At 43.7% G+C, this 25,209-nt stretch overlaps 2 protein-coding genes across 10 annotated transcripts in view; one reads left to right on the top strand and one right to left on the bottom strand.

The window, feature by feature from the left end:
• fars2 (phenylalanyl-tRNA synthetase 2, mitochondrial) overlaps nucleotides 1-3,084 on the bottom strand; it is a 95,997-nt gene extending 92,913 nt beyond the window's left edge. The window contains exon 1 of one of the 9 annotated variants that reach the window (XM_051385857.1): nucleotides 2,925-3,084. Coding sequence is in view for 2 of the 9 variants with exons in the window: in XM_051385854.1 (XP_051241814.1) it covers nucleotides 2,172-2,300 (129 nt within the window). In the remaining 7 variants the exon portion in view is untranslated. Of the gene's footprint in view, nucleotides 1-633; nucleotides 763-2,171; nucleotides 2,639-2,725 lie in introns of those variants that run through there. The other 8 variants (XM_051385861.1, XM_051385856.1, XM_051385858.1 and 5 more) reach the window with 8 other exon arrangements.
• A 70-nt stretch (nucleotides 3,085-3,154) lies between these two features.
• Nucleotides 3,155-18,058, top strand: LOC127355241 (LYR motif-containing protein 4B). The gene is made up of 2 exons (XM_051385925.1): nucleotides 3,155-3,284; nucleotides 17,884-18,058. The coding sequence occupies exons 1-2, from the start codon at nucleotides 3,199-3,201 to the stop codon at nucleotides 18,041-18,043; spliced, it is 246 nt and encodes an 81-aa protein (XP_051241885.1). The 5' UTR covers nucleotides 3,155-3,198; the 3' UTR covers nucleotides 18,044-18,058.
• The last annotated feature ends 7,151 nt before the right edge of the window (nucleotides 18,059-25,209 follow it).

Genomic DNA, 25,209 nt, shown 5'->3' with positions numbered 1-25,209 from the left:
CCAAACAGTGACACTTTTAAACAATTCTGTCTGTATTATATCATTTTTAACAATCAATCAGACTTAATAAGCTTCTTTTTTCAGTGTTTTCTTCTCCCTGATGTTCAATTGACTTAAAGCTGCAGTAGGTAACCTTTTATAAAAACAACTTTTCATCATGTTTTCTGAAACTCTGACAGTGAAACAATCAGGTTCCTCTGCTCCTCCAAGTGGCTCCGAATGGCGTTTACAAGAATCCACTGGGCCCGAATGAGAACAACCAATCAGAGCCGACCAACTATCCTCAACCCAAAGAGCCTTTATATCTGTCTCGGCTCTGATTGGTTGTTAACATCCCGCTCCCTGTCCCTCGTCTCCTTCATTCTTGTTGATTATTCACTAATGAAAAAGTTTAACTTTTTTGCCGACGACACTACGTTTTATTTTTGTCTGTCGCTCTCATGAAACAACGTCAACAACAGTTTCCAATATTCAGGTAATTACACACTAATGAAAACACACCGGTTAATATTATATTACATTTCTGACAATAAATCCTCCTCAATGTTTCACACTGGACCTTTGAGACAGTTGCCATGACGTATTTTAACTCACTGGATAAAATATTTAATCGTGCAGCTCATGCAGATATACCTTAATACTCTGAGAGGTCTGGTTTCTCTTCACTAGAGTGGATGTGGGTTGCGGACAAATGCTTGTTGCCACAAGCGCAAAGTCAACAATCAATGTGAGGAATCTAAAAGGAATAAAAGTATTTCTGGGCCTTCAGTTGAATCTCAAAGACTTCAGTCTCTCAGAAAACACCCGTTCCTGCTTCCACAGTCGGTGCTGAAGATGTGACACTGGATCGGGACTGGATAAACAGCGTTTAGGAGCGCGGTGTGAACACGGACACTGACAGCAGCATCTGTTGATCTGCAGGATCCAGACTGAAAGCTCAGATTAGACGGAGAGACTTGGTCCAGTCAGCTGGGACTGAAGGAAATCCTCCGTTATTGATCCGTCCGTCAGTCAGCTGAATCTACAGGGACACACAACTCGTCTACTTCTGTACTTGTGAGGACGCACATTGACATAAAGCATTCCCTCATTCGAGTTAACACAGCGGCGCTCTGTTGGCCTCGGTTGATTAGACAAGTAGAAACCAGTGACTCAATTAATGCTAATTAGTTAATTCATTAAATGTTGGAAAACATTATACTTGTACTGTATATTCATAGCCTATATTTCCTCTACATTATACTGCTGTATATATATTATATGTATGTACATACAACTCTATTTCTATTTCATCCTGTATTTTCATACTCTATTTTTATTTGATGTGTATTTTCTATCTGTTGTATTGAGTATCTGGATCCCAGAGTCGGATCAATAAAGTGTCTTAGCTTACTTTCAAAGTGTGTTTCAGACAGGTCCTCACAAAGATAGAAGACACCAGTACACACACGCCAAACACTGCTTCATTGGACAATCAATGTTATCAACTGAGTTTTTACCAACAAACCGACACCAGTGTACACACACACACACACACACACACACACACACACACACACAGAGAGCGGTGCCATTGACCTTTACACTAAAAGACAGCAGGACATCAACAAACAGGATGTGTCTCTGACCTTTCACACATCCACTGCTAAAGAGCACACTGTACACACACACACACACACACACTGTACACACACACACACACACACACACACACACACTGTACACACACACACACACACACACTGTACACACACACACACACACACAGTGTCCAGTGTTAACTCCATTTCAATTCATTCAGAACGCTGATTTGCATGTCTGTGCCACCCAGAGGTCAAAGGTCAAACACCACCAGCGAGAACAGAAACAAACTTCAGTATCGATTAATCTGTCCCCTATTTCTACCAATAATCAATTAATCCTTCAGGGTTTCCCGCCGCAAATGTGTTAGTGAAGGTGGTAGGCCGTCAGACGCCTGGGGGGGGTGGAGAGGTAGGGCGCAATTTTTGGCTGCGTTTTTCTGTCCATTTGTACAATGCGAGAGAAAATCACGTGCAATCATCAAACGTATAGCGATCAGACAAACACGTGTAAACGCAACTAGCCTTGATAAGAAAACAGTTTACAGGTTGTTCAAGTAGTTATAGAATAATTTAGAATAATTATCTGACCTCGATGCGACAGGCTATCCAAATGCCAGATGAACGTCTTCTCCCAGAAATGTTTTTTCTTTTTACCCGGATAAAGAACGACGATAGATATCGCCATGACAACCACCAGATGCTGCTGTTCGGACACATAGAAGAAGGAGAGACTGGCTTTGGTCACGGTTCGGAGTGAAAGGGAGAAAACCGGAGAGAGTGACACGACCACGTAGTTAAGGCGGTAGGCGTGTGTTGCTAAGGCGACCGTCTTAACTGCAAAGTGCTGTGGGAAACCCCGTCCTCTGGTGGAGCAGTGTGGGATCATGGGAGTTGAAGACAACATGGGAGTTGTTGTCTTCACCACCATTGGCGTCATTGCAGTCAGCTTCTCCTAAAATCCTTCATCCGGTTCCAATCTAGAGTTAAAAAGCACCGAGATCTAACGAGTGGACGGCAGACAGTCAGTGTGAGACAGCTCCTGGCAGCTACATCCAGTTCACAGACATTTTAATTAATTAATATAATATATTGATGCTTTAAATTAACATAAAGTAGTTTAACAAAGGAGCTTCTCCACTAACCTCACCCTGGCTGTGGAATTACAGCTGATTACACTCTGTTTTATTCCACGCATGCGCACACGGTGACACCAACAGACACACCTGTAACGATGGTACCTGAGACACCCTGTGAGGAGACTGGACCCGCTCACCGGACCCGCTCACCGGACCCGCTCACCGGTATCGAACACGTACAGGACGGTACAGGGAGCTCACTCACCTTCGGGACAACTCCAGCGTTCAGCTCGTGTTCAGTGGGCTTCGACGCGCCTGTGCGCCTGACGGACAATAAGTCGTATTAAATAAAATAAAATAAAATAAACTTCTTCTGTGGTGACTCTATATGACAACAACGTGTGTGCGTTTAATTAAACTTTAAATAAAATCAACGCGGGGAGAGAAACTGTGACCGGAAGCTGTTTACTTCTGTACAGGCGCTGCGTTGGACGCACGTCATCAAGGGTCCTGAGGCTCTGTCTGTCGTTGTTAGCATCATGGCGGCGTCCGCACGAGCCCAGGTGATCTCTCTGTACAGGTCGATGCTGAGCGCGAGCAAGAAGTTCCCCTCGTACAACTACAGGTGAGCCCCGAGCCCCGAGCCCGGAGAGCCGAGCCCCGCCGGGGAGAGCCGAGCGTAACGTCACTGTCAGCGGCGGGAAACAGGCTAACGTTAGCGGCTAACGTTAGCAGCTAACGGCTAACAGCTGTGTGTGGTTACGTCAGCCGGTTGTTGTTGTTTACCTGTGTGTTTGTTTACTGTTTGAACTGTTATCGTTATATTTGAGGTTTAAAGGAGCTCTCTGCTGATTAATGAACATTATAATTAATAAATAATAACAATAAACAGGTTTTATAAACAATAAACAGGGTTTGTAAACAATAAACAAGGTGTAAACCTGTTTATTGTTTATAAACAGGTTTTATAAACAATAAACAGGGTTTGTAAACAATAAACAGGTTTTATAAACAATAAACAGGGTTTGTAAATAATAAACAGGGTTTGTAAACAATAAACAGGGTTTGTAAACAGGGTTTGTAAACAATAAACAGGGTTTGTAAACAATAAACAAGGTGTAAACCTGTTTATTGCTGCTGCAGACTTCCACTGGGACTCGAGAGCTGCTGTAATCTATTTGTCTGCCTTTATTTGGACCAGGCCTCTACAGGAGACAGGCCTTTAATTCTTTAAATAGTTTATTGAAACCACTCGTTTAATGGATCGTTCTGTTTCCTCTGTCTGCAAATAGAATAAAGTTGTTATTTTAGTTTTACTTTTATTTTTTAGGAACTTTTTATTAAATTTTTTTAACATTTGAAAATAATTTCAGTGTTTTTTTGATTCTGTGCCGTTCTGTGAGCTCTTTGGTAGTTTGAACTGTTGTAATGCAGCACGAGGCTGTTTATCACTGAAGGCTCTGAACGCAGCTTTTATTCAGGTCTCTACAGTTTAGTTTCTTACAGCTGTTAAAATAAAAGGTTCAAAAGTACCAAACACAGCAGCTCAGTGAGCGTTATCCATCGTACCGCTGTTCACATATAGAGATTACAATCATTCATTTAATATCACAAACCTGTGACCGCTCTTATTGTGAAAATGAGTCCGTGGAACAAACTGGAATGACATCGCCAATATTTAAAGTATTTCCTGCAACAACTTCAGCGGTTGGTGTTTGAGTTGGCCTGAGAGGTCGGAGGGTTTGTTCACGCAGCAGTGGTTCGGAGCCGGAGTCCGTGGCCTAGTTTGTACCTGACCACTGACCCGGTTTGTCTGCGGGCCTCCTGCTGCTCGGGTCCCATCAGGACTCGGTGCACTCTGCCTAACTGACTGTGACACGCTCTGCATTTATTGTGGCTGTTAAAGCTGATCCGCTCCGAGTGGCTTCAGACTGTCATTGGATTAATATTTACTCTGTTGAAGTTGTACCTGTTTATTTTTTTATCTCGTGTCTCGGAGCGAGTTGCGTTCGTTATCCCTGCTGGTGTGGCTCTCTCTTCCTCTGCTGCTTCGAATCGTCTTTAATTCTGTTATAACTTTACTCTGTTGGAGGGATGAATATCTTTCTCTGAACAATATCAGCTGTTGTGATGACGGGGCTTTTATTGTGAAATAAGGTTGAACCATGTGAGGAGGATGTTATAAATGAGTGTTACTGTGTGTAGATATGTGAGCTTACTGCAGATATATCGGTGTCTGCTGACCAATAACGATCAATACAGTTGGTATTCAGGTTCTCACACACACAGCTGCTTCATCAGAGAGTGTGTGTGTGTGTGTGTGTGTGTGTGTGTGTGTGTGTGTGTCATAACACACGACTCTCCACACGGACATGAGAGAGCGGCCGCTCCCTGCTAGCCTCCATGCGGACTGTCGCTGTGTTGAATTATTGAGCGGCCAGATGAGAAATGGCCTCCTCTTCCTCCTCCTCCTCCTCCTCCTCCTCTTCCTCCTCCGGCTGCCGCTGCTCCAAATAAAACAAATTCCTGCCCAGAGACGAGTCACCGACCTCACGGACTTTGCTGTTGGACTTTGTAGTCCTTTAAAACTACTCCAGCTCCATAATGTGGTTTCTGTGGTCCTGATGGTGCAACCTGAGATTCCCTCAAAATGAACACATCACTCCTGTTGTCAGATTATCTTTGAGTAAGAACAGAGACAGTGTACCACATTAGCTGATTCTGGGTCAGTGTTATCTGTGGACAGTCTGTCTGAGTTAATTTACACAAACCCAAATACTAAACTGCTTAAATTATTTATCAGTTATTTAAAGCATTAATAAGGCAGCAGACAACTGTTCACTGCCACTAGAGCATCAGACCAGACTCCATTCACAAAACCAGTAATTTAACAGATGATTATTAAAACACTTAAATATGTTTTATTGTTCTTTATATTTTGTTTTATCTCTTTACACTTTGATAGTTTCTGTTCTGTTTGATGTTCTGGGTATCTTTGCACATATTGTAGGTTTTGAGAGGCCCTACATAAATAAAACTAATTATTATTATTATTATTATTATTATGTAAAGAAATAGACCTTTCTGTTAAACTAGGAGCAGCTGCTGTCTGTTGCTCTCCACCAGACTCCATTGACAAAAATGCTAATTCTACCTATAAAATGGGAACAGCCCTGCAGACTCACATTACACCACCTTCCTTCCTGTTATAATTCCTTTACATGTATTCTGGAGAAAAACTGGAGATTAAACGTTTCTATTTTTTCTCACCTAGAACATTTTCTGTATTTTATCCCCCCCCGTCACGAGCTCCGGTGTTACGATGTGGACGGCGTGCCGGTGCACTCGTTGGATCGCTGTGGAGTGACCTGAATATGCCAGACGTTGCTGCAGGCTGTATTCTGTTGTCTCTCGCTCTCTCTCCGACTACAACAACAGCTGATGCAGCCACTCGCAGCACTTCCTGGGGAGGAAAGGTGGGAGAGTTTGGCTGAATTTGGAGAGCTGCGTCAGAGAGAGAGAGAGAGAGAGAGAAATAAACAGGAGTCGGATGAAACATTCATGATTCTCTGCAGGAAGATGAGATCAGTGCAGCAGCTAATAGCAACAGGAAGCAGAACATAAACACAGGAATGTAATTTAAAGCCAGTTTGGGGATTTATGAACGTACAAAACAGGATTTCAGCAGCAGGAAATGTCAAGTAGAGTACAACAAAAGTATTATAGAGGCCTGTGAGAGAGGAAAGGACAAGTTTTCTGTGAGTAAAGAAAGGAGAGAGTGTAGAGATTGAGCTCTGGGGAGGATTTAGTGGAGAACAGAAACATGGATGGATAGAATAAGCTGAGCAGAGGCCCTGAAGGATGGAACAAATATATGAGAAACAAAGAGCGAGAGCGCTGGAGAATACAGATAAACACAGAGAGTTACCGACGCTGTGAGCCACACGGGGGTTCGTCTGCGTGGAGAAATGTTTCAATGTTCGCTGCAGTGCACCTTCAGACCAGCAGGTGGCGAGCTGATGGCGGCAGCAGATCAAACCTGTTGGTTTTAAAGCACTGAGCAATAAATTCAGGGCGTCTACAGGAATAAATGAGACTGTTGTTAGCAAACGCCCTTTTTAAGACTTGAAAAATCTTCAAAACATGAAATATATTTAACCAAAAACACATTAATGTAAAAAGCTCACTCAGTCTGAGTTTAAGGACTTACTCCTGCAGCATCTTCCAATCATCATCCAGTCTTTGATTTTGCATTGAGAGACTTGATCCAAGTCTTTCCTTTGGTTTAAATATTTAAAATCCAGAATCCAGAGTGTTCCTCTGTACCTGTACCAGCTTTAAAACCCGGGGAAACCCAGCAGGGTTCGACCCGTCAGAGGAAGAGATGGAGGAAGAGATGAGGGAACTGTCAGAAAGAGGTTATTTCTCTGCATAGCAACGACAACAAAACAACAACAAACAACAAACTGATTTACTGTTTTTGTCTCTTATGTCAAATTCTCTCTCTCTCTCTCTCAATTCAATTCAAATCAAATGGCTTTATTGTCATTAAAAATAATAATTATAACAAAGAAGAACAATATTTACAATAAATGAATTATACTGTTGGTAATACTGTAACTATGATTGACTCAATCACAATCAATCAATCTCAGTCAACAAGTAATTAATTACAATCAATTAAAACAGTAGTAAAGTAACTGCAGTTAAAGCAAGTAGTGTGTTGTCAATATAACAGTAATAACAAATTATTAAATATAACATATATAAAATAAAATAGATAAAACTGTAAACGTGTGTGTGTGTGTGTGTGTGTGTGTATTACACAACACAACTAAAACAATTATTTTATACATTTACAGAGTTTCCACTGGTCGTCCTCAGTTCGTGGCATGAGGAGACATATTTTGCTGCAGTAATTTGACTTTTGGGCATTTCTCCCAGTAAATAGGGGAGTTTCTGTGTGTCTGATATAAATATGAATTCAGGGTATATTTGGGAAATATTTGTGAATTGTTTTTCTCTTAAAGTTTTGAATTTAGGGCATGAGGTTAGAAAGTGCAGCTCTGTCTCTACCTGTCCTCTGTCACACTGGGAGCAGAGTCTCTCCTCTTCTGGTAGCCAGTTCTGTCTGTGGCGACCCGTTTCTATGGCCAGGCTGTGTTCACTCAGTCTGTACATTGTCAACATTGTTCTTAGTTTAGGACATTTTATTGTGCTCAGGTAATTTGCCAGTTTGTATTCTCTTTTTAGGACCAGATAACATTGTAATTTGTAGTATTAGTATTCAATATATTTTTCTTTTTGCTTGTTGATAATTTGGTTTGGTCTGATTGAGTTGGTGTTGCTGTCCTGAGGCTGTTGGGGACATGTTACTGCAGAGAGCCTCAGGACCAGCTGGCTGAGGGGACTCTTCTCTGGTTTCAGCTCCTGGTATGTTAGGGCTTTGTGATCTCTCTCTCTCTGTCTCTCTCCCTTTCTCTGTCTCTCTCTCTGTCTCTCTCTTTCTCTCTCTCTCTCTCTGTCTCTCTCTGTCTCTCTCCCTTTCTCTGTCTCTCTCTCTCTGTCTCTCTCCCTTTCTCTGTCTCTCTCTCTGTCTCTCTCTGGCCATCTCCCTTTCTCTGTCTCTCTCTGTCTCTCTCCCTTTCTCTGTCTCTCTCTCTCTCTCTGTCTCTCTCTGTCTCTCTCCCTTTCTCTGTCTCTCTCTCTGTCTCTCTCTTTCTCTCCCTTTCTCTGTCTCTCTCTCTGTCTCTCTCTCTCTCTCTCTCTCTCTCTGTCTCTCTCCCTTTCTCTGTCTCTCTCTCTCTCTCCCTTTCTCTATCTCTCTGTCTCTCTCTCTCTCTCTCTCTAGCTCTCTCTCTGAGTGGAGTGTGAGTGTGAGTGTGAGTGGAAGAGTTGGATGAAATTGAGTGTTTTTCTCTCTTTCTATTTCTTTCTCTCGGTATATTTTCGTTGTGTTGTGTTTGTGAATGTAGTTGTGTTAGTTTAGTGTTGTTTTGGTTGGTGTTTGGTTGTTTGTTGGTTAGTTTAGTGTTTGTTTGTTGTTTGTCAGCCTCGCTCTGAGGCGCCGGTATGGCGTCCAGCAGCGTTTTCTCCAGGCTGACACGGAAGCACGGTATTAAAACCGGAGCCGGTTCTCCGTGCAGGGTGGAGGAGGTAGCACTGGCCGTGGGGGAAATCATCGGGCACGGCTCTGTGAAGTCCGCTGCCCGGATGAACAGTGCGGTGGTTCTGTTCCTGGAGAAGGTAGAACAGGTGAACAGGTTGGTGGAGACGGGCATTACGGTGAATGGGATGTTTGAGCCGGTGATACCGCTGATACAGCCGGCTACAAGGATCACTCTGTCAAATGTTCCCCCGTTCATCAGTGATGAATTCTTAATTAAAGAGCTGTCCAGACATGGAAAGGTGGTGTCACCCATAAGAAAAGTGTTGTCGGGCTGTAAGTCTCCCCTCCTGAGACATGTAGTGTCTCACCGCAGACAGCTCTTCATGTTGCTCAACAACAAAAATGAAGAATTTGATTATCGGTTCAGAGTCCGTGTGGATGATTTTGAGTACATTCTTTTTGCAACATCATCCACTGTGAAATGTTTCGGATGTGGCGAAGAGGGACATTTGATTAAGGCCTGTCCGAGCCGCGGTGCGGCGGCTGCCGCGGGCGCGGCGGCGGCGGCTGCCGCGCCCGCGCCGCCTGCTCCTGCGGGGATTCGGGCGGTACCCGCCGCTGCCGCGGCCGACCGCCGGCCCGTTCCGGCGGTGCGGCGGTCGGCCGCGGTGGCCGGTGGGGGGGCCGGTGCCGCAGGGCAAGAAAAAGAAGCAGGAGCTGCAGAGAAACAGGTGGAAGAGATGCAGAGCCAGGCTGGAGGGAGCACTGAGGTGAGTAGTGAGAGGGAGGAGGTGGGAGGGGAAACGGGTGAGGTGACAGGTAAGGTGGGGGTGACAGGTGGTATTTTAGATAAAGATGCAGGTGAATTGGTCGAGGATGTGGGTGAAACAGGTGTCGGTGGAGAGGCAGGTGAGGTTCCTGGTGAAGTGGGTGAGGCAGGTAAAGTAACAGGTGAACTAGAAGAGGTAGGTGAACCAGGTGAGGTGAAAGAGGCAGGTGAGGTTGTAGGTGAGTTGGGTGAGGCAGGTGAGGTTGTAGGTGAGTTGGGTGAGGTAGGTGAGGTTGTAGGTGAGTTGGGTGAGGCAGGTAAAAGAACAGGTGAGTTGTGTGAAGGATTTGAGGTCGTTGGTAAACAGTGTGAAGCAGGTAAGGCGAGAGAGGCAGGTGAGGCTGTAGGTGAGTCGTGTGAGACAGGTAAACTAGCAGGTGAGCTGAGTGAGGGGAGCACAGTAGCTGAGGCTGAAGAGATGGAGGCCTGTGAGTCTGGGTGGGGGTCTGCTCCTCTTAAACAGCGCAGTAAGAGGAGAAGCATGTTGACCGTGGAGGTGGGTGGTAAAGCCGGACGTCTGGCCGGTAAACCGAGTGCTGCAGAGAACAGAGCAGCTCTATCTGACAGCAGTGACAGTGAAGGGTGTGTGTCTGACAGCAGTGACCTGTCTCACACTCAGCAGGCTGCTGCTCAGGTGTATACTGCCAATGTACTGAAGTCTTTTTTACAACAGACCAAAGGGATGAGGAAGCCAGTGTTAGAGCAGTACTTCCCTGATATGCAGGGTTTCTATAACTCAGCTAGGTATACTGTGAAACACAGAGCAGAGTCAGAGCTGACTGACCAAGAAATATTCAGACTGAAAAAACTGATTATTAAAGTCAGAAAACAACTCAGTTTTTAATGATGGTGAAAGTAGGGATTTTATTTTTATTTATTTCATTGATTGTTTTTAGTTTTGTTCTTAACATCTTTATCATTATGAATGTTTTTAAAGTGGGCAGTCTGAATGTCAATGGTGCCAGAGAAATAAGAAAGAGAGCAGTAGTGTTTGAAACGGCTAAAATGAAACATATTGATGTTCTGTTTCTACAAGAAACTCACAGTGATGTTGGAAACGAGGCAGACTGGAGCAGAGAATGGGAAGGAGAACTGATTTTAAGCCATAACACCACCCTCAGTGGAGGAGTGGGCTTCCTGTTCTCCAGAGGTTTTACTCCAACCTCTCTGGAGGTCAGGCATGTTGTGGAGGGGAGGTGTCTTTTAGTCAGAGCTCGTTTTGAACATTTTAATGTGGTTTTTATCAACATTTATGCTCCAAACAACGGTGCAGAGAGGAAACACTTCTTTGAAAATATGAATGATATTTTAAACAGCTGTGGCCCGGAGGATTATTTATTTGTGGGTGGGGATTTTAATTGTACTGAAAATGAGATTTTAGATCGCAACCATGCAGAGCCTCATCCAGTATCCCAGCATGCCTTGAGGCAGCTGGTCTCCTCCCATGGCCTGGTGGACGTGTGGAGAAGGATGCACACAGGCTGCAGACAGTACACATGGTCCCACGTTAGAGAAAACAGAATCTCTTTGGCCAGACTTGATCGTTTTTATGTTTTTAAGCACAGAGTCAGTGTTATAAAAATGTGTAAGATTTTACCAGTTGGTTTTACTGATCATTCTTTGGTTTTATGTAATGTTTTTATCAGAAACATTTTACCCAAAAGTGCCTATTGGCATTTTAACTCTGTTTTAACTGTTGATAAATCTTTCAAGGAGGCTTTAAGTTATTTTTGGAATGATTTTAAACAGAAAAAAACCGAGTTTGTCAGTCTGAGGCAGTGGTGGGACCATGGAAAGGTTCAAATTAAACTTTTATGTCAGCAGCACACGCTCAATGTCACACGCGACATCACCAGATCTATCAGAGATCTGGAGACTGATATTGTGGATCTCGAGTGTACAAGTGAGTCCACAGGAAATCGAGGATATATTGAAATCCTCAAGACTAAAAAGATGGCTTTAGCCAACCTGCTGGACACTAAAGTACAGGGTGCGCTGGTCCGGTCCCGGGTTCAAAACATCACGGAGATGGATGCTCCATCGAGTTTCTTCTTTGGGCTTGAGAAGAAACAAGGGCAGAGGAGACAAATTCACTCTCTGCTCTCTGAGACAGGGCAAGAGCTGACAGAGCCAGGCCTGATAAGGCAAAGAGCTGTGGAGTTTTACGCCTCATTGTTTGAGAGTGAGTTCAAGGAGAACGAAGAACTGATGGAGGAGGTCTGTGGTGGACTTCCTCAGGTGTCTAGAGAGGCTAACCAGCAGCTCGACAGCCCACTGACTCCACAAGAGCTCTACGCAGCACTGCAGAGCATGCAGGGACGAAAGGCTCCAGGCATCGACGGCCTCACTGTAGAGTTCTACAAAGCCTTCTGGGACATCTTGGCCCATGACCTCATAGATGTTTTTAATGAGAGCCTGGTGTCTGGGTCAATGCCACTCTCATGTCGGAGAGCCGTAATTACCCTCTTGCCCAAGAAAGGCAATTTGCAAGAAATCAGAAACTGGCGTCCTGTCTCTCTCCTCTGCACTGACTACAAACTACTGTCCAAAGTCCTGGCCAATAGGCTGAAAGGAACCATGGAGCAGATTCTCCACCGGGACCAGACGTACTGTGTGCCCGGCAGGTCTATGGTAGATAATATCTACCTCATTCGGGATGTTTTGGAGGTCTCCAGTTCATTAGGCATAAACACTGGATTGATCTCATTAGATCAAGAAAAGGCTTTTGACCGCGTTGAACACGACTTCCTTTGGAAGGTCATGGAGAGGTTTGGGTTCAGCGCTGGTCTCATAGCCAAGATCAAGGTGTTGTACAGTGACATTGAGAGTGTGCTAAAGTTTAATGGTGGCTTGTGTGCTCCTTTTAGAGTGCATAGAGGCGTCCGACAGGGCTGTGCCCTGTCTGGGATGCTCTATGCACTCTCCCTGGAACCCCTCCTACAAAAGATAAGATCATCTGTTAGAGGCCTGTTTTTACCTGGTTTTAACAGTAGTGTTGTTTTATCTGCTTATGCTGACGATGTCGTTGTTTTTATCAAAGATCAACAGGATGTGTGTGTTTTAAATTCTGTAATCGAGAAGTTTTCTGTTGTGTCGGCTGCGAGGGTGAACTGGAGGAAGAGCGAGGCTCTTGCTGTTGGTGAATGGCGGGAGGGCCTCCCTGTTCTCCCTCAAAGCCTGATATGGAGAAGAGAAGGCTTAAAGTATCTCGGTATTTATCTTGGGAACAGCGACATTGGAAAAAAAAACTGGGAAAACATTTTAGAAACAGTAGATAACAAACTGGCTAAGTGGAGGTGGCTTCACCCACAAATATCTTTTAGAGGGAGGGTCCTAATTTTAAACAATCTGGTGGCCTCCATGTTATGGCACCGGTTAGCTTGTCTGGACCCTCCAACAGGTCTCATTGCCCAGATCCAGGTGAAGATTGTCAATTTCTTCTGGAACAAATCGCACTGGATACCACAGTCTGTATTGTTTTTATCCAGAGATGAGGGGGGCCAGGGCCTGGTCCACCTGGCTAGCAGGACAGCCACCTTCAGGCTCCAGTTCATTCAAAAGTATCTGACTGGACCTGAAGATCTGGTGTGGAGAGACGTGGCCAGCTGCATACTCAGGCGTGTCAATAACCTGGGGCTGGATGCTGCTCTGTTTTTAACTGATTTTAAATTCTTAAAGTTAGGTGGGTTGCCTCCTTTTTATCAGGGTGTTTTTAAATCCTGGGGGCTTTTTAAATGTAAAAGAAGTGAGAAGTGTAACTCTCTGCACTGGTTATTAAAGGAGCCTATAATCTGTGGTGCAAAGATGGACGTGTGCTGCAGCACCGTGCCGGGGCTGATGGGGGTGCTGTGCAGCTCAAGAGTTGTCTGCCTCAAACAACTGGTAGATGCAGCAGGACCAGAGCTCACAGATGTCCACTCTCTGGGCTCTGTGCTGGGGGTGCGCTCTGTCCGGCTGATGCAGAGGAGCCTAGAGCTCTGGAGGAGGAGGCTGACGGAGAAGGAGAGAATCCTTCTCCTCAAATACGGCAGGGGAGAGGCTGAGCCGGACCCCACAGACCCTTATCCCGAGATCTACTTGTGCCCTGGTTTCACAGAGCTCAGCGGCCCCCTCCTGAGACACAATGATGGGAGGACATTGAGCCTACACAAGACTGACAAAAAAACTCTGTACACAAACTGTGTAAAAACGATCCACAAAACTCGCCTGTGTGACAGAGCGCAGTGTGTGTGGACTGAGAGGCTGGGTGGGCTGAGCCCCCAGTGGAGAACATTATACAAACCTCCTCTAAAAAAAAGAACTGGAGATCTCCAGTGGAGGATTTTACATGGTGCCATTGCCACCAATGCCTTTTTATCTGTTCTTAATCACAGTGTTGTAAAGGAGTGCCCATTCTGTGGACTGACTGAGAACATTTTCCATGTTTTTACTGAGTGCAGGAGATTGGCAGACATTTTTAACGTTTTAACTCGTGTTTTTAATCTATTTGGTGTCATTTTTACTGCCCCTGTTTTTATTTGTGGAGTCGGTTTTAAAAAAACAGGAAAAGTAAAGTGTCGACTCCTAAACTTTTTAATTGGTGAGGCTAAAATGTCGATATACCTGACTCGTAGGGACAGACTGCAGGGTGGGCCGACCCTTGACCCTGTGACCCTGTGGAGGTACAATGTGAAGGCCAGACTGAGGCTGGAGTTTTGCTTCCACAGGATCACAGGGAATACAGATGTGTTTGAGCAGCAGTGGGCTCATGAGGAGCTGTTGTGCCGGGTGACCGGTGGAGAGTTAAAGTTCACATCCTTCCTCAACTGATCTATTGATTGTGGAACTGTTTGTTACAGTTAGTTAAATGTAAATAAAGTATTGTTCAAAAATCAAAAAAATCTCTCCCTTTCTCTCTGTCTCTCTCTCTCTCTCTGTCTCTCTCTGTCTCTCTCCCTTTCTCTATCTCTCTGTCTCTCTCTCTCTCTCTAGCTCTCTCTCTCCCTTTCTCTCTGTCTCTCTCTCTCTCTCTCTCTCTCTCTCCCTTTCTCTCTCTCTCTCTCTCTCTCTCTCTCTCTCTCTCTCTCTCTCCCTCTCTCTCTCTCTCTCTCTCTCTCTCTCTCTCTCTCTCTAGCTCTCTCTCCCTTTCTCTCTATCTCTCTCTCTCCCTTTCTCTCTCTCTCTCTCTCTGTCTTTCTCTCTCTCTCTGTCTCTCTCTCTATCTCTCTCTCTATCTCTCTCTCTCCCTTTCTCTCTCTCTCTCTGTCTCTCTCTCTCTGTCTCTCTCTCTCTCTCTCTCTCTGTCTTTCTCTCTCTATCTCTCTCTCCTGTGTGTCCTCCTTATGTCTCTTCCTTTCTCTCTATTAAAAATAACTCTCCCCGATGGATTCAGTCAAACACAATGCCATCATCTGACTGTGTGTGTGTGTGTGTGTGTGTGGTGAAAAGCTGTCAGCCTATGACAGTGTGACAAAAGCTTGTGGTTAATAAGTGATCGTGGAAACCTCTTCCTCCTCTTCCTCATCTTCCTCCTCCTCTTCCTCCTCTTCCTCTTCCTCTTCCTCCTCTTCCTCCTCCTCCAGAGATCATACGAGAGAATTCCCTCTGAAGTTTCTCTGAAATCATTCACACACGTTTCCCTCCGCCTCTAATAAAACCAATACAAACACAATCATCGGTGAATGTTTTCTGTCTTTGTTTACACTCTTCACATCCTCTCTGTTCACTTCATCCTTTCCTTGTTTTCTTTACCTCCTTCATTGCTTCCTTCCATCCTTGTTTGCTGCCTTCTGCTCATCCTTCCTATTCCCTGTTTCCTCTTTTCTATTTTCCTTCTCCCCTTCCCAGTTTCTTACCTTTCCACATGCCACTCCTCTCCTCTTTCCTTTTTGACTTCCTCCATTTCTTCCTTCCCTTCCTCTTAGAGGTGGGCGATATATATCGTTTGCGATAATATCGTCATCGTTGTTTTGACGATGTGCAAATTTCCATTATGGAGTATTTAAATTGCCAAAAATATTGAAACGCACACAGAAACTCCTCACATCCATTAATACACGGTGCAGCAGCGCTCTCTACAGCATGGCAGGATTCAGTCACATGACTAGTGGGCCTACGTGATCACATGACGTGATCACATGACCTCTCGCTAGCGTCCTCCTTGCAACAGTTTAGCAGCACGTTGTGATGGTAGAGAGAAAATGCAAACACCTCCAGTCCCTGAAGCTACCGGTACTTCAGATGATTCAGTGCCGAGACGTGGGTCTACCTCTCTGGCATGGAAATGGTTTGGTTTCGTAAAGACTTTTTTAGTGCTCAGAGCACTTCAAGTTAAAATCTGTTCAACCTTTAACCCCGCAGGGCGCTCGGAAAATGAGTTTTTGAGCTCTCAGCGCTAAAAACACGTTTGGTGGACACAAGCCCGATCACATTTGAAAGGATATCGACTGATTATCGTTATCGCCAAAATCCCCCAAAAATAACGAGATATTATTTTTTGCCCATATCGCCCACCCCTACTTCCTCTTCTTTCTTTGCCTCCTTCCTCCTACTAAACACCTGGAAAAGTCCTGGAGAATGATTTCTTAAAGAGTGGGAACCCTGTTGATGCTCATCCTTTCATCCTTCCCTTCCTCCAAACCCTCTTAAGTTCTTCTGTCCTCTCTCTTTTCCTTCCTTCCTTCCATCCTCCCTCCCCCAGTTTCTCCGTCTCACCTTCAAACCAACCCAAACCCGGCTCCCTCGCCACGTCCTCGCGGCGCTCCTCGTATTTAACCACAGCATGTAAATCAGATCCATCACACTTTTATTGGTTCTGTCTTAAATCCTAAATGAGCTCGGGACACAAAGACAGACAGGGAAGATGAATGTGTTCGCCGGGCAGCGCCGTAACTTCCCAAGGTCGATGTTGTAGTTTTTCCCGACATCAGAGGAGCTGCCAGCTGTAACGAGGCCCCGAGTCTATCAGGAAAAAAATCTGAGAAATTAAACCAAAAATCGTTTTCACTTCAGCAGCTTCCTGCCAAGAAATAACTTCAGTGTTTTCAATTTGTCTGTTTTCATTTAATTCCTCGTCTGTAGTTTGTTGCTGCGCTCGCCTGAAGCTGAAAACACAAGCAGGAAGTAGTGAGCGTGTCCGGTGCTGTCGGTATTCGAGGTTACTGACGTCCAGTTTGACAGATTTCTAACGCCCACGTTCAGATTTTACACCAGCTGCTGTTCTGAGAGGCTGTCTGCTGCAGAAACAGAGAACAATTCACACTGCCCGTCACAGAAATATATTCATATCCACACTGAACACACTTATTTAAACTCCTTCGTAAGAGAAGGTCAGAGGTCGTCCAGGGTTAGAGCCGACCCGGGGAGCTGGAGGTCGAGCTGGGGAGAACACTCTTGTTCCCGGAAGCTTTACTGTCCAGACGTTGCCATGTGGTTTCCTGAGGGAAAGAAAGTCCTCCTGGAGGAACTAACCGTCTCATGGGGAAGTGTGGCAGTACCAACAACTGGTCCAGGATTGGGAGTGTCGAGGATTCCCAGTTAGTTCGCTGAGGAAGAGGAAGACGGATGTTCAAAGACTCGGAGATCGTCTGTTGGCTCTGGTGTTGGAGAGAGCGCTGTGGTTACATCTCCAAGGCTACATCCATTAAAAATACATGTACAAATGCATCTCCAATGTAATACAAACCTACATGGGAGACAGTGACTGCATCACTATATGCATACAATATTCATTTTTTTGGCCTTTTATTCTGAAAAATACAATATTTCTACTAAACTTTTTGCAAATTAAAATGAATATTCCCAGAAAAAAAGCACATCTGGTTGTTTCAGCAACTGTAATTATTAGATGGTATTTAATAGGGTTTATAGTCACTAGAAGCACATTCACGCTGTTTTGAAACTTTCTGTGTGCTAATATAAATGAGATATATATATATATTCAGGGTACAGTGTTTGTGAAACACATTAGTGACTCGACTTGTTGCAGTTGTTGTTTGTTGGTTCGCTGCCTGCAGGTTTGTTTGGATCTCATCTGCACTAATTCATCTTGTTTTCTTTCTGTTGAGGTTTCTGTGTTTTTAACTTTGTGTTTGTTTGTTGTTTGCTTTTATAAATCCTCAGAGGGGGTTTCTGTCTCCACTGCACATATTTGATATTTTTATTATCCTCTGTTTTCTTTTCTTTATTGCGGTGCGCTTTGTTTTCTCACTTTAATGGACTGAATGAAACTAAAAGTGTCTGTGTGTGTGTGTGTGTGTGTGTGTGTGTGTGTGTGTGTGTGTGTGTGTGTGTGTGTTTTTTTTGCAGGACCTATGCACTGCGGCGGGTGCGTGATGCCTTCAGGGCCAACAGGAACATAGAAGATCCAAAAACTGTGGCGAGACTGATGACGGAGGGACAGCAGACACTGGCACTGATACAGAGACAGGTGAGACACACACACACACACACAGGTTTACCAGGTTGACTAGTATGCAGATGAACACCTGCTTACTGACTATGACCACCTGTTGTACGCACACACACACACGCACACACACACATACGCACACACACACACACACACACACTCCATCATTACCGTGGCGACTCCAGGCTAATCACCTCACTGTTGGTCACTTTGTTCCCATAATGCATCAGCAGCCTCTCAGCCAATCCCAACAGGGGATTGTCAGTCTCTCTCTGCCTGCCTCTTCCTGACTGACACACACACACACACACACACACACACACACACACACACACACACACACAGATAAGTATTAACAAACAGTCTGACTGACAGTCGACTCTGAAGGTTTTATTTGGGTCTAAACTCTAATGATCAGATTAACATACTACTGACTGCTGCAGGCTGTAGGCAGTCACATGATGGACGGAGGAACTGTAATATTTATACAGCGCCGTCCTAACAGAAAACATAAATATCACAGAAATACATCTGAGCTCATTAAACAGAAACTAAATGAGAAATAAAACAGAAAAATGTGAGACAAAGTAAATTCAATAACATTTGCTAATAAGTACTAAACACAAAGTACAGCTGAGGCTGATGGGATGCTTCTTATTATTCTTCTTATCATCATCAGAGCCTTCACTCTCTGATAAACAGCCTCGTCCTGCAGTAAAAGTTCAAACAACCCAAGAGCTGATAGAACAATGAGAAGAAAACACTGTCTGTCTGATTGTTAAACATTAGATAGATACAGAATACAGACAGAGAATTGTATAAAAAGTTCCAAACAATATCTGTAAAACTGATCTCTGATCAATATTTACAGGAAATAATCTGCTCAAAATTCATCCAAATCTCTGGTTTAACACAAACTTCCCGCAGTTAGTTCACAGTTTGGGTTCGTTGTTCAGTTTATTTATTGATCAATAGAATCAGGTTGGGAACCAGTCGACTGCAGCATGATTCAATGGATTTTTCTTTTCCATTAATTAATACAAATTCCACCTGAATCAACATATTAGCTCAGATCAGTACATCAGGGTTAGAGAACGACGTCTCTTTGTTAAATATCAGTATTATATATATCAGCCCTCGGTCGGCTGCTGATGAGTCTGTGAGTTCTGGATGTGTTGAGCTGCAGAATATTGTCTTTAAATGTTTGTGTGTGTTACACCGACAGCAGACGTGGCAGTTCTGACACGGCGTACCACATCAGCGTGGTTTATATTGGACTGGGGCGCCGGGGTTTACACCGTTTTTATGCTCGTCCCATTCGACTGAAGCTGTGTGTGTTCTCCTCTCTGCATCTCCCCCACACTGACTCACGGATTAAATGCATCAGAGGCCGAATGTGCACCTTGTTACAACCCTGCTGCAATACTACAGGCTTCTGGAAAAATCCATATCTCACACATACATTAACGTACACGTTTGTTGTGGAGGAGGCTGCCTGTGTTTGGTGCTCTCTGGCTTTGGGTTTCCTCCCCTGTGTGCCGATCCATACGGCGTGTTATAGGAGAGCTAGAGTTTGGTGAACAGCAGACGACACTGAGGAGTAAATAAAACCGCTTTAAAGAGTGAAACAGAGACACACTGAGGACGGACTGGTACTGTGAACTGGGGATATTTGAGATTATCGGTCACACATCTATCAGCGTATTGGTCGATCAATAAGTAAAAGATAGAAACGTATATTAGATTCACTAAAGAAACTCTCACTCAGTTAATTCATTAATAACTAAAATTGAGAGGATCTTTATCAAAAGTGTTTGTATGTAAGAAGAAGAAATAACTGTCTACTATCAAGATAAGAGTTTATTGATCCTCGGAGGGAAACAGATAAATTACTACTATGACTTCAAATAAATATAAAGATATTATCAGCCTCAAAAGTCCAGTTCTACAAGTGTTAAACATTTTATATCCAGAGTTTAACACTAACGAGCTTAAAATGTGCCTGTATATTTTTGTCATTCATTATTGTTCATTTTCATTCTACCACAGAGTATCTAAGTGAGGGAAAGGAAGGCCGAGGTGATTCACTTCGCTTTGTTCACGCGCTCTGCCTGTAAAGACACACACCTTCGAGCTCTGTTGTAATGGAGACGCTAATCTCTGCCGGACGTCGAACCGGCGCACAGAAACACGTTAATTTGACTCCAAAGTTGTTGCAGAAGTTTTCCTCTCCTCCGTGCAGCTGAAGTTGTTCCAGGAATCACACGAGTATCTCACCGCAACCGAAACACAAAAACAACCAAATAAATTAGACCAAAGCGTCCAGATCTGCGTCCCGTCTCACAGCTGCTGCTGTTCTTATCTGTTCTCTTCTTTAAAATGTGTGTGTGTGTGTGTGTGTGTGTGTGTGTGTGTGTGTGTGTGTGTGTGTGTGTGTGTGTGTGTGTGTGTGTGTGTGTGTGTGTGTGTGTGTGTGTGTGTGTGTGTGTGTGTGTGTGTGTGTGTGTGTGTGTGTGTGTCCCTTTGTAAGTTAGTTAGGGAGTAAAGATGATGGATTGCGGCTGCAGAGCTGTCTCTGTTTGTAGAGGAGGAACTAAACCAGCGTGTTCTGTTTAATGAGAGAGAGAGACAGAGAGAGAGACAGAGAGAGAGACAGAGAGAGAGACAGAGAGAGAGAGGAAATGAGGCGAAAAAGACTCCAGTGAAAGAGGGAAAGAAAAGTTAAAATGTCAATGAAATGGAGAGAAAGAGGAGGAGAAAGAGGAGAGCAGGATTGCAGTTGAATTGTGTATGATGGATGCAACTGTTCTCCGTCTGTTTACAGTGTGTCCCCCACTTCAGCTGGATTTACTCTCCCCACACACACACACACACACACACACACACACACACACACACAGAACAGATGATAAAGTGAAAGTGAAGTGAGAGTATTTCTGTTTCTGTGTGTGTGTGTGTGTTAGCGGCGGCCTCTGAAGAGCCATTTCTCACCGATTACTGCTGCTTAATGTCACTGCAATGTCACACAGCCTTCGGCCATTTTGGCTCAATTGAGATTAAATGTCACATCGGGCGGTGAGTTATACCTGCCAGATCGGCGTAGGGAAAACCACCCCCCCCCATTACGGCTCTCGGGGGCAGAATCAGAATCTCTGAGTTCAGTAAACAGGAATGTCGGGACGGTGATTATACACCAATGAAAACATCCTCATGGATATTTATATTGTATTTTATATAATAATAGATTAAACAATGAAGATGATGTTCAACAAGCAGTTTCAGTTGTTTTTGGTAGAAACGCTCCAACGGTTCAGAAGTAGGTGTGTGAACCGGAACAGAAGAAGAGAAGATTGTCTCTTTCTATATAGTAATAATTAATCGATGTCTGCCACCAGGTCAGATTCCCCTTGAAATCAATGAAGTGAGGCACTAGAACCTCTACCGCTTTTGTCCACAGGGGGCGCCACAATCAGCACAAAATTAAGGTTCTTGTTTTCCCCCGGTGCATTTTTTCCTCTCCTTCCTCGCCTCCGAAATGTCCAACAATAGTTGAACTGTGAATGAATATAAACCAGTTCTGAGACGATGTTTGAGTAAAATTAAATATATTTTATTAAATACAATTTGAATATTTTCGTTAAGTCAGTGGTTCCCAACCTTTTTCTTTAAGAAACCCTTTTTCTATCATTTAGTAAACTGATGACTCCTGAATAAGTGACATATTTTATGGATATTTCATATTCAAAACTGTACAATGAACCCAAACAGTGAACTCAGTAACTCATTTTGAGCAGATTCTCTGTTTGTATTATGCATTTGTTTTATAATCTTTAACAACCATACAGACTAAATAAGATACAGTAAATAAAATTCAGTGTTTTCATCTCCCTGATGTTTACCTATTATTCTATTAAACAATTTGCTTAAAGCTGCAGTAGGAAACTTTATATAATAATAATATTTCGTCATATTATCTGAAAGAATCGGGTTCCTCTGGCTCCTCCCAGTGCAGGGCTCCAGACTAACTTTTTGCATTGGTTGCACTGGTGTGCCTAACTTTTTTTTTTAGGTGCACCAGCACAAATTTTAGGTGCACCCAAATTTTTCATCGCGTTGCCTTTAACGCCATAAGGTCACCTTTTTATTGCTCTCCATAACTTTTATATAATGTGAATGATTTTTAAACAAGAATAAGGTGTAGAGAAATGCTTGTCTTTATTTGAAGCACAATTATATATAAAAAGAAAAATAAAGTGTTTAAAGTGTTTCACTGAGCTGAAATTGAACATTATAAATTCAAAATGAAAAAAAATAAAATAATGATTACTACTACCTGCTGCTGAAATGTAGCTGGGAGAGGGGCCACGGCATATCCTGTGTTTTTTAGACGTTATGTTTTTTTAAAGTTTCGATATGAAGCGTTGTTGACCCGCTCACGAATGCACTATTTCCGGCCATATTCTGACCGCACTCCTGACAGTACACGCAGTGCATTGCGTTACGTCGTTTGTTAAACCTCAGCCAGGGAAACTGTTTCAGCCAGTCCTGTCTGAAGGAATATATTTTGACCTTTTTAATTTGGGTCTCAGAGCCGGGCTCTATCCCAGACTCGGTTCTCTCCTCCTCTGGTTCCGAGTTTGATGCTGTCGCTGAAGGACCAGGGCTTGGTATCTCACCAGGAACCGAGGGCCCTGTGTCTTGACGGGATGGACTCTCAGTAGTGGGGATGGATGGGATTATAGTAGTAGGGCTGGTTGTAGGCTTGGTTTTCTTAATGAAAAAACTTTCAATATTTCTGCCTCTCTTAATTTTCCCTCGTTTTGTCGCGTTTATTTTATTTTTCCGTTTCAGTTAGTCAGCTACTCTCGCGCTCAGGTCGCGCGCAATTTTTAAACACACACAATTTAGCGCGGTGAACAGGACCACAGCCAATCAGAGGCAAAGACCCGCCCGAGCTCTGTCTCTTATTGGTTTAGAACCCGATATGATCCTACCATGAGTGTGTGAGTTCGGTCACAGGAGAACACAGAGAGATGATGCGCTTGCGAAATAAATTTATGTTTTCACCCGGGCAGCGTCAGGTGCACCAGTGTGACCCAGAACAATTATTAGTCGCACTCTTTAAAATTTTGGTCGCACTGTGGAGCCCTGTCCTAGTGGCTCCTAATAGCGTTTGTAAGAATCCACCAGGCCCGAATGAAAGCAACCAGTCAGAGCCGTGAAAGCTCGTTGATTGTTGAGGTCTTTCTATCTTTCTGGGCTCTGATTGGTTGTTTTCGTGGATTCTTTAGATCAGCTTTAATCTCAAAATCTCTGCGGCCTGAATTTAATGAATCTGAAGCTTTTGGATTTGTCAAAGACCGTTAATGAAAACAGAGAAGTGAAAGAAAGAAATCCTTCGGTTGAGCAGAGGGCTCGTGTTTGGAGTTCATTTAAAGAACGCACTCGTGTAATCTGGATAAAAGAAGATCTCCAACACCTTTTAATAAAGTGAGAGTTAAACCCCGGCTGATGCAGTATCAGACCATGTTACTCTGCGGTTAATTATCAGAGAAATGCTTCATGTTAAGCAGCACGGTGCTTAAAAGGACGTTTCCTTGGACGAATAAAGTAAAAATAAGGTTTTATGGTGGAGCTTTGCACTCTCACAAGCACACACTGATATTTGTTAATACTGTATCGTGGCTTCTCCTGTAAAGGTTAACCTAATTACTTGCAGCACTTGTAGCTTTAGCCAGAAGAAACATGAATAAATGTTTGTATTTGCTCCCAGGATATTGTCTGAAGCTTGTTGTTCTGTTGTTAAATGAGTTTTTAAGGCGTACAGAAATGAGTTGTAATGATTGGTTGTTTGTTTTGTCCTTGGTGAAGAATGTTTCCTGCGGTCAAACCGACACATAATGACTGAAAGTGGATTATTCCTCCGGCAGCAGTAAATCTCTCTCTTCTCTCTCTCTCTCTCTCTCTCTCTCTCTCTCTCTCTCTCTCTCTCTCTCTCTCTGCTAATGAAGGAGTGTTTGTATTTCTGTGTGTTCGATGCTGATGGTCTCAGTGTGTGTGGAAGGTTATTATGAAGTTTGTTCTTCTCTGCAGGAGGGCAGAAACAGACTTATTCTTCTGTTGTTCAGTTAATCGCAGCATGTGTAGCTGGGTTTTTTTTTTTTGGGGGGGAAATGTCAGTGTTGATCCTGTTAAAGAGAGTCCCAATGTAGCATTTTCAAAATAAAAGTAAACTGGATAATGCCTCTCTGCAGGGGTTTTCTGTAACTCCTGTTATTCATATAATCTATAATCATGCCCTACGTTTTGGCCAGGCTGAATTCACTATTAGCAGCTCCTGTTCGCGGTTCAGTTATTTTTTTAAGCGGATTTACATACTTAACTAATACGGCCAATTCTGGTTTAAACAAATATTTTGAAAATGTCAGAATTCAGCATCCTCAATAACCCCTAAAACCTCTCATATAGTGTCCAAAGCGAGCCAACAGTTGCTGAAATATTCTCCATATAGGTGATTATTAATGCTAATTATGCTATTTTCCCAACATATGCAAGTTAGCATGTAGCAGTTTCTAAAAGCTGGGGACCCAAACTGAACATTTCTAACTTAAAACCTTTGGTTCCACTGGCTGGCAAACTATTACATACATTAGATTGGAAGATATGATGTGATGATGATATTTTATATATTTAAAACAACAGTGAATCTCCAGTGAGGACATGTTGCTCCCGCTTCATACCCGAGAGTTTAAGACGTTACAGTAAAGACAAACAAACTAATAACACGTTTAGTGACACAGGAGATCGACTGTGAAATCCCAGTTTCCTGTTTGACGCAGTTGCAGCTCGGTTCGGGGAGACCAGAGATTTGGGGAAAGCCTGAACCAGAGCGGAGCTGAACTGAAAAGTAGGGCAACACCCTGTGTGAAATCCTGCGTCACCTCACCATCTCCTCCTCCCTCTCCCCTCAGTCCTCTCCTTCTCGTCCTCCATGTTTGTTCGATCGGTGAAAATCCCCAGCCTCCCTCCCTCCATCCCTCAGACATCCCAAACCTTTATTGCTGCTTTTACACCTGAATGCCCCTCGGGTGCCAGTAGCTTTACCGAGCTTTAGACGCGCACACATAACGCTAACACACACTGTACAGGACTTCATACTGCTGAACTTACTCTATTAAAAAGAGACGGGAGATGTTCAGGTGGATAAAAGCAGACAGGTTTTT

The sequence above is a fragment of the Dicentrarchus labrax genome, unplaced genomic scaffold, assembly GCF_905237075.1.
Source record: "Dicentrarchus labrax unplaced genomic scaffold, dlabrax2021, whole genome shotgun sequence".
Lineage (NCBI taxonomy): Eukaryota > Metazoa > Chordata > Actinopteri > Moronidae > Dicentrarchus > Dicentrarchus labrax.
Note: the sequence above shows the minus strand (reverse complement) of the source record. Positions and strands in the feature narration are given on the sequence as shown.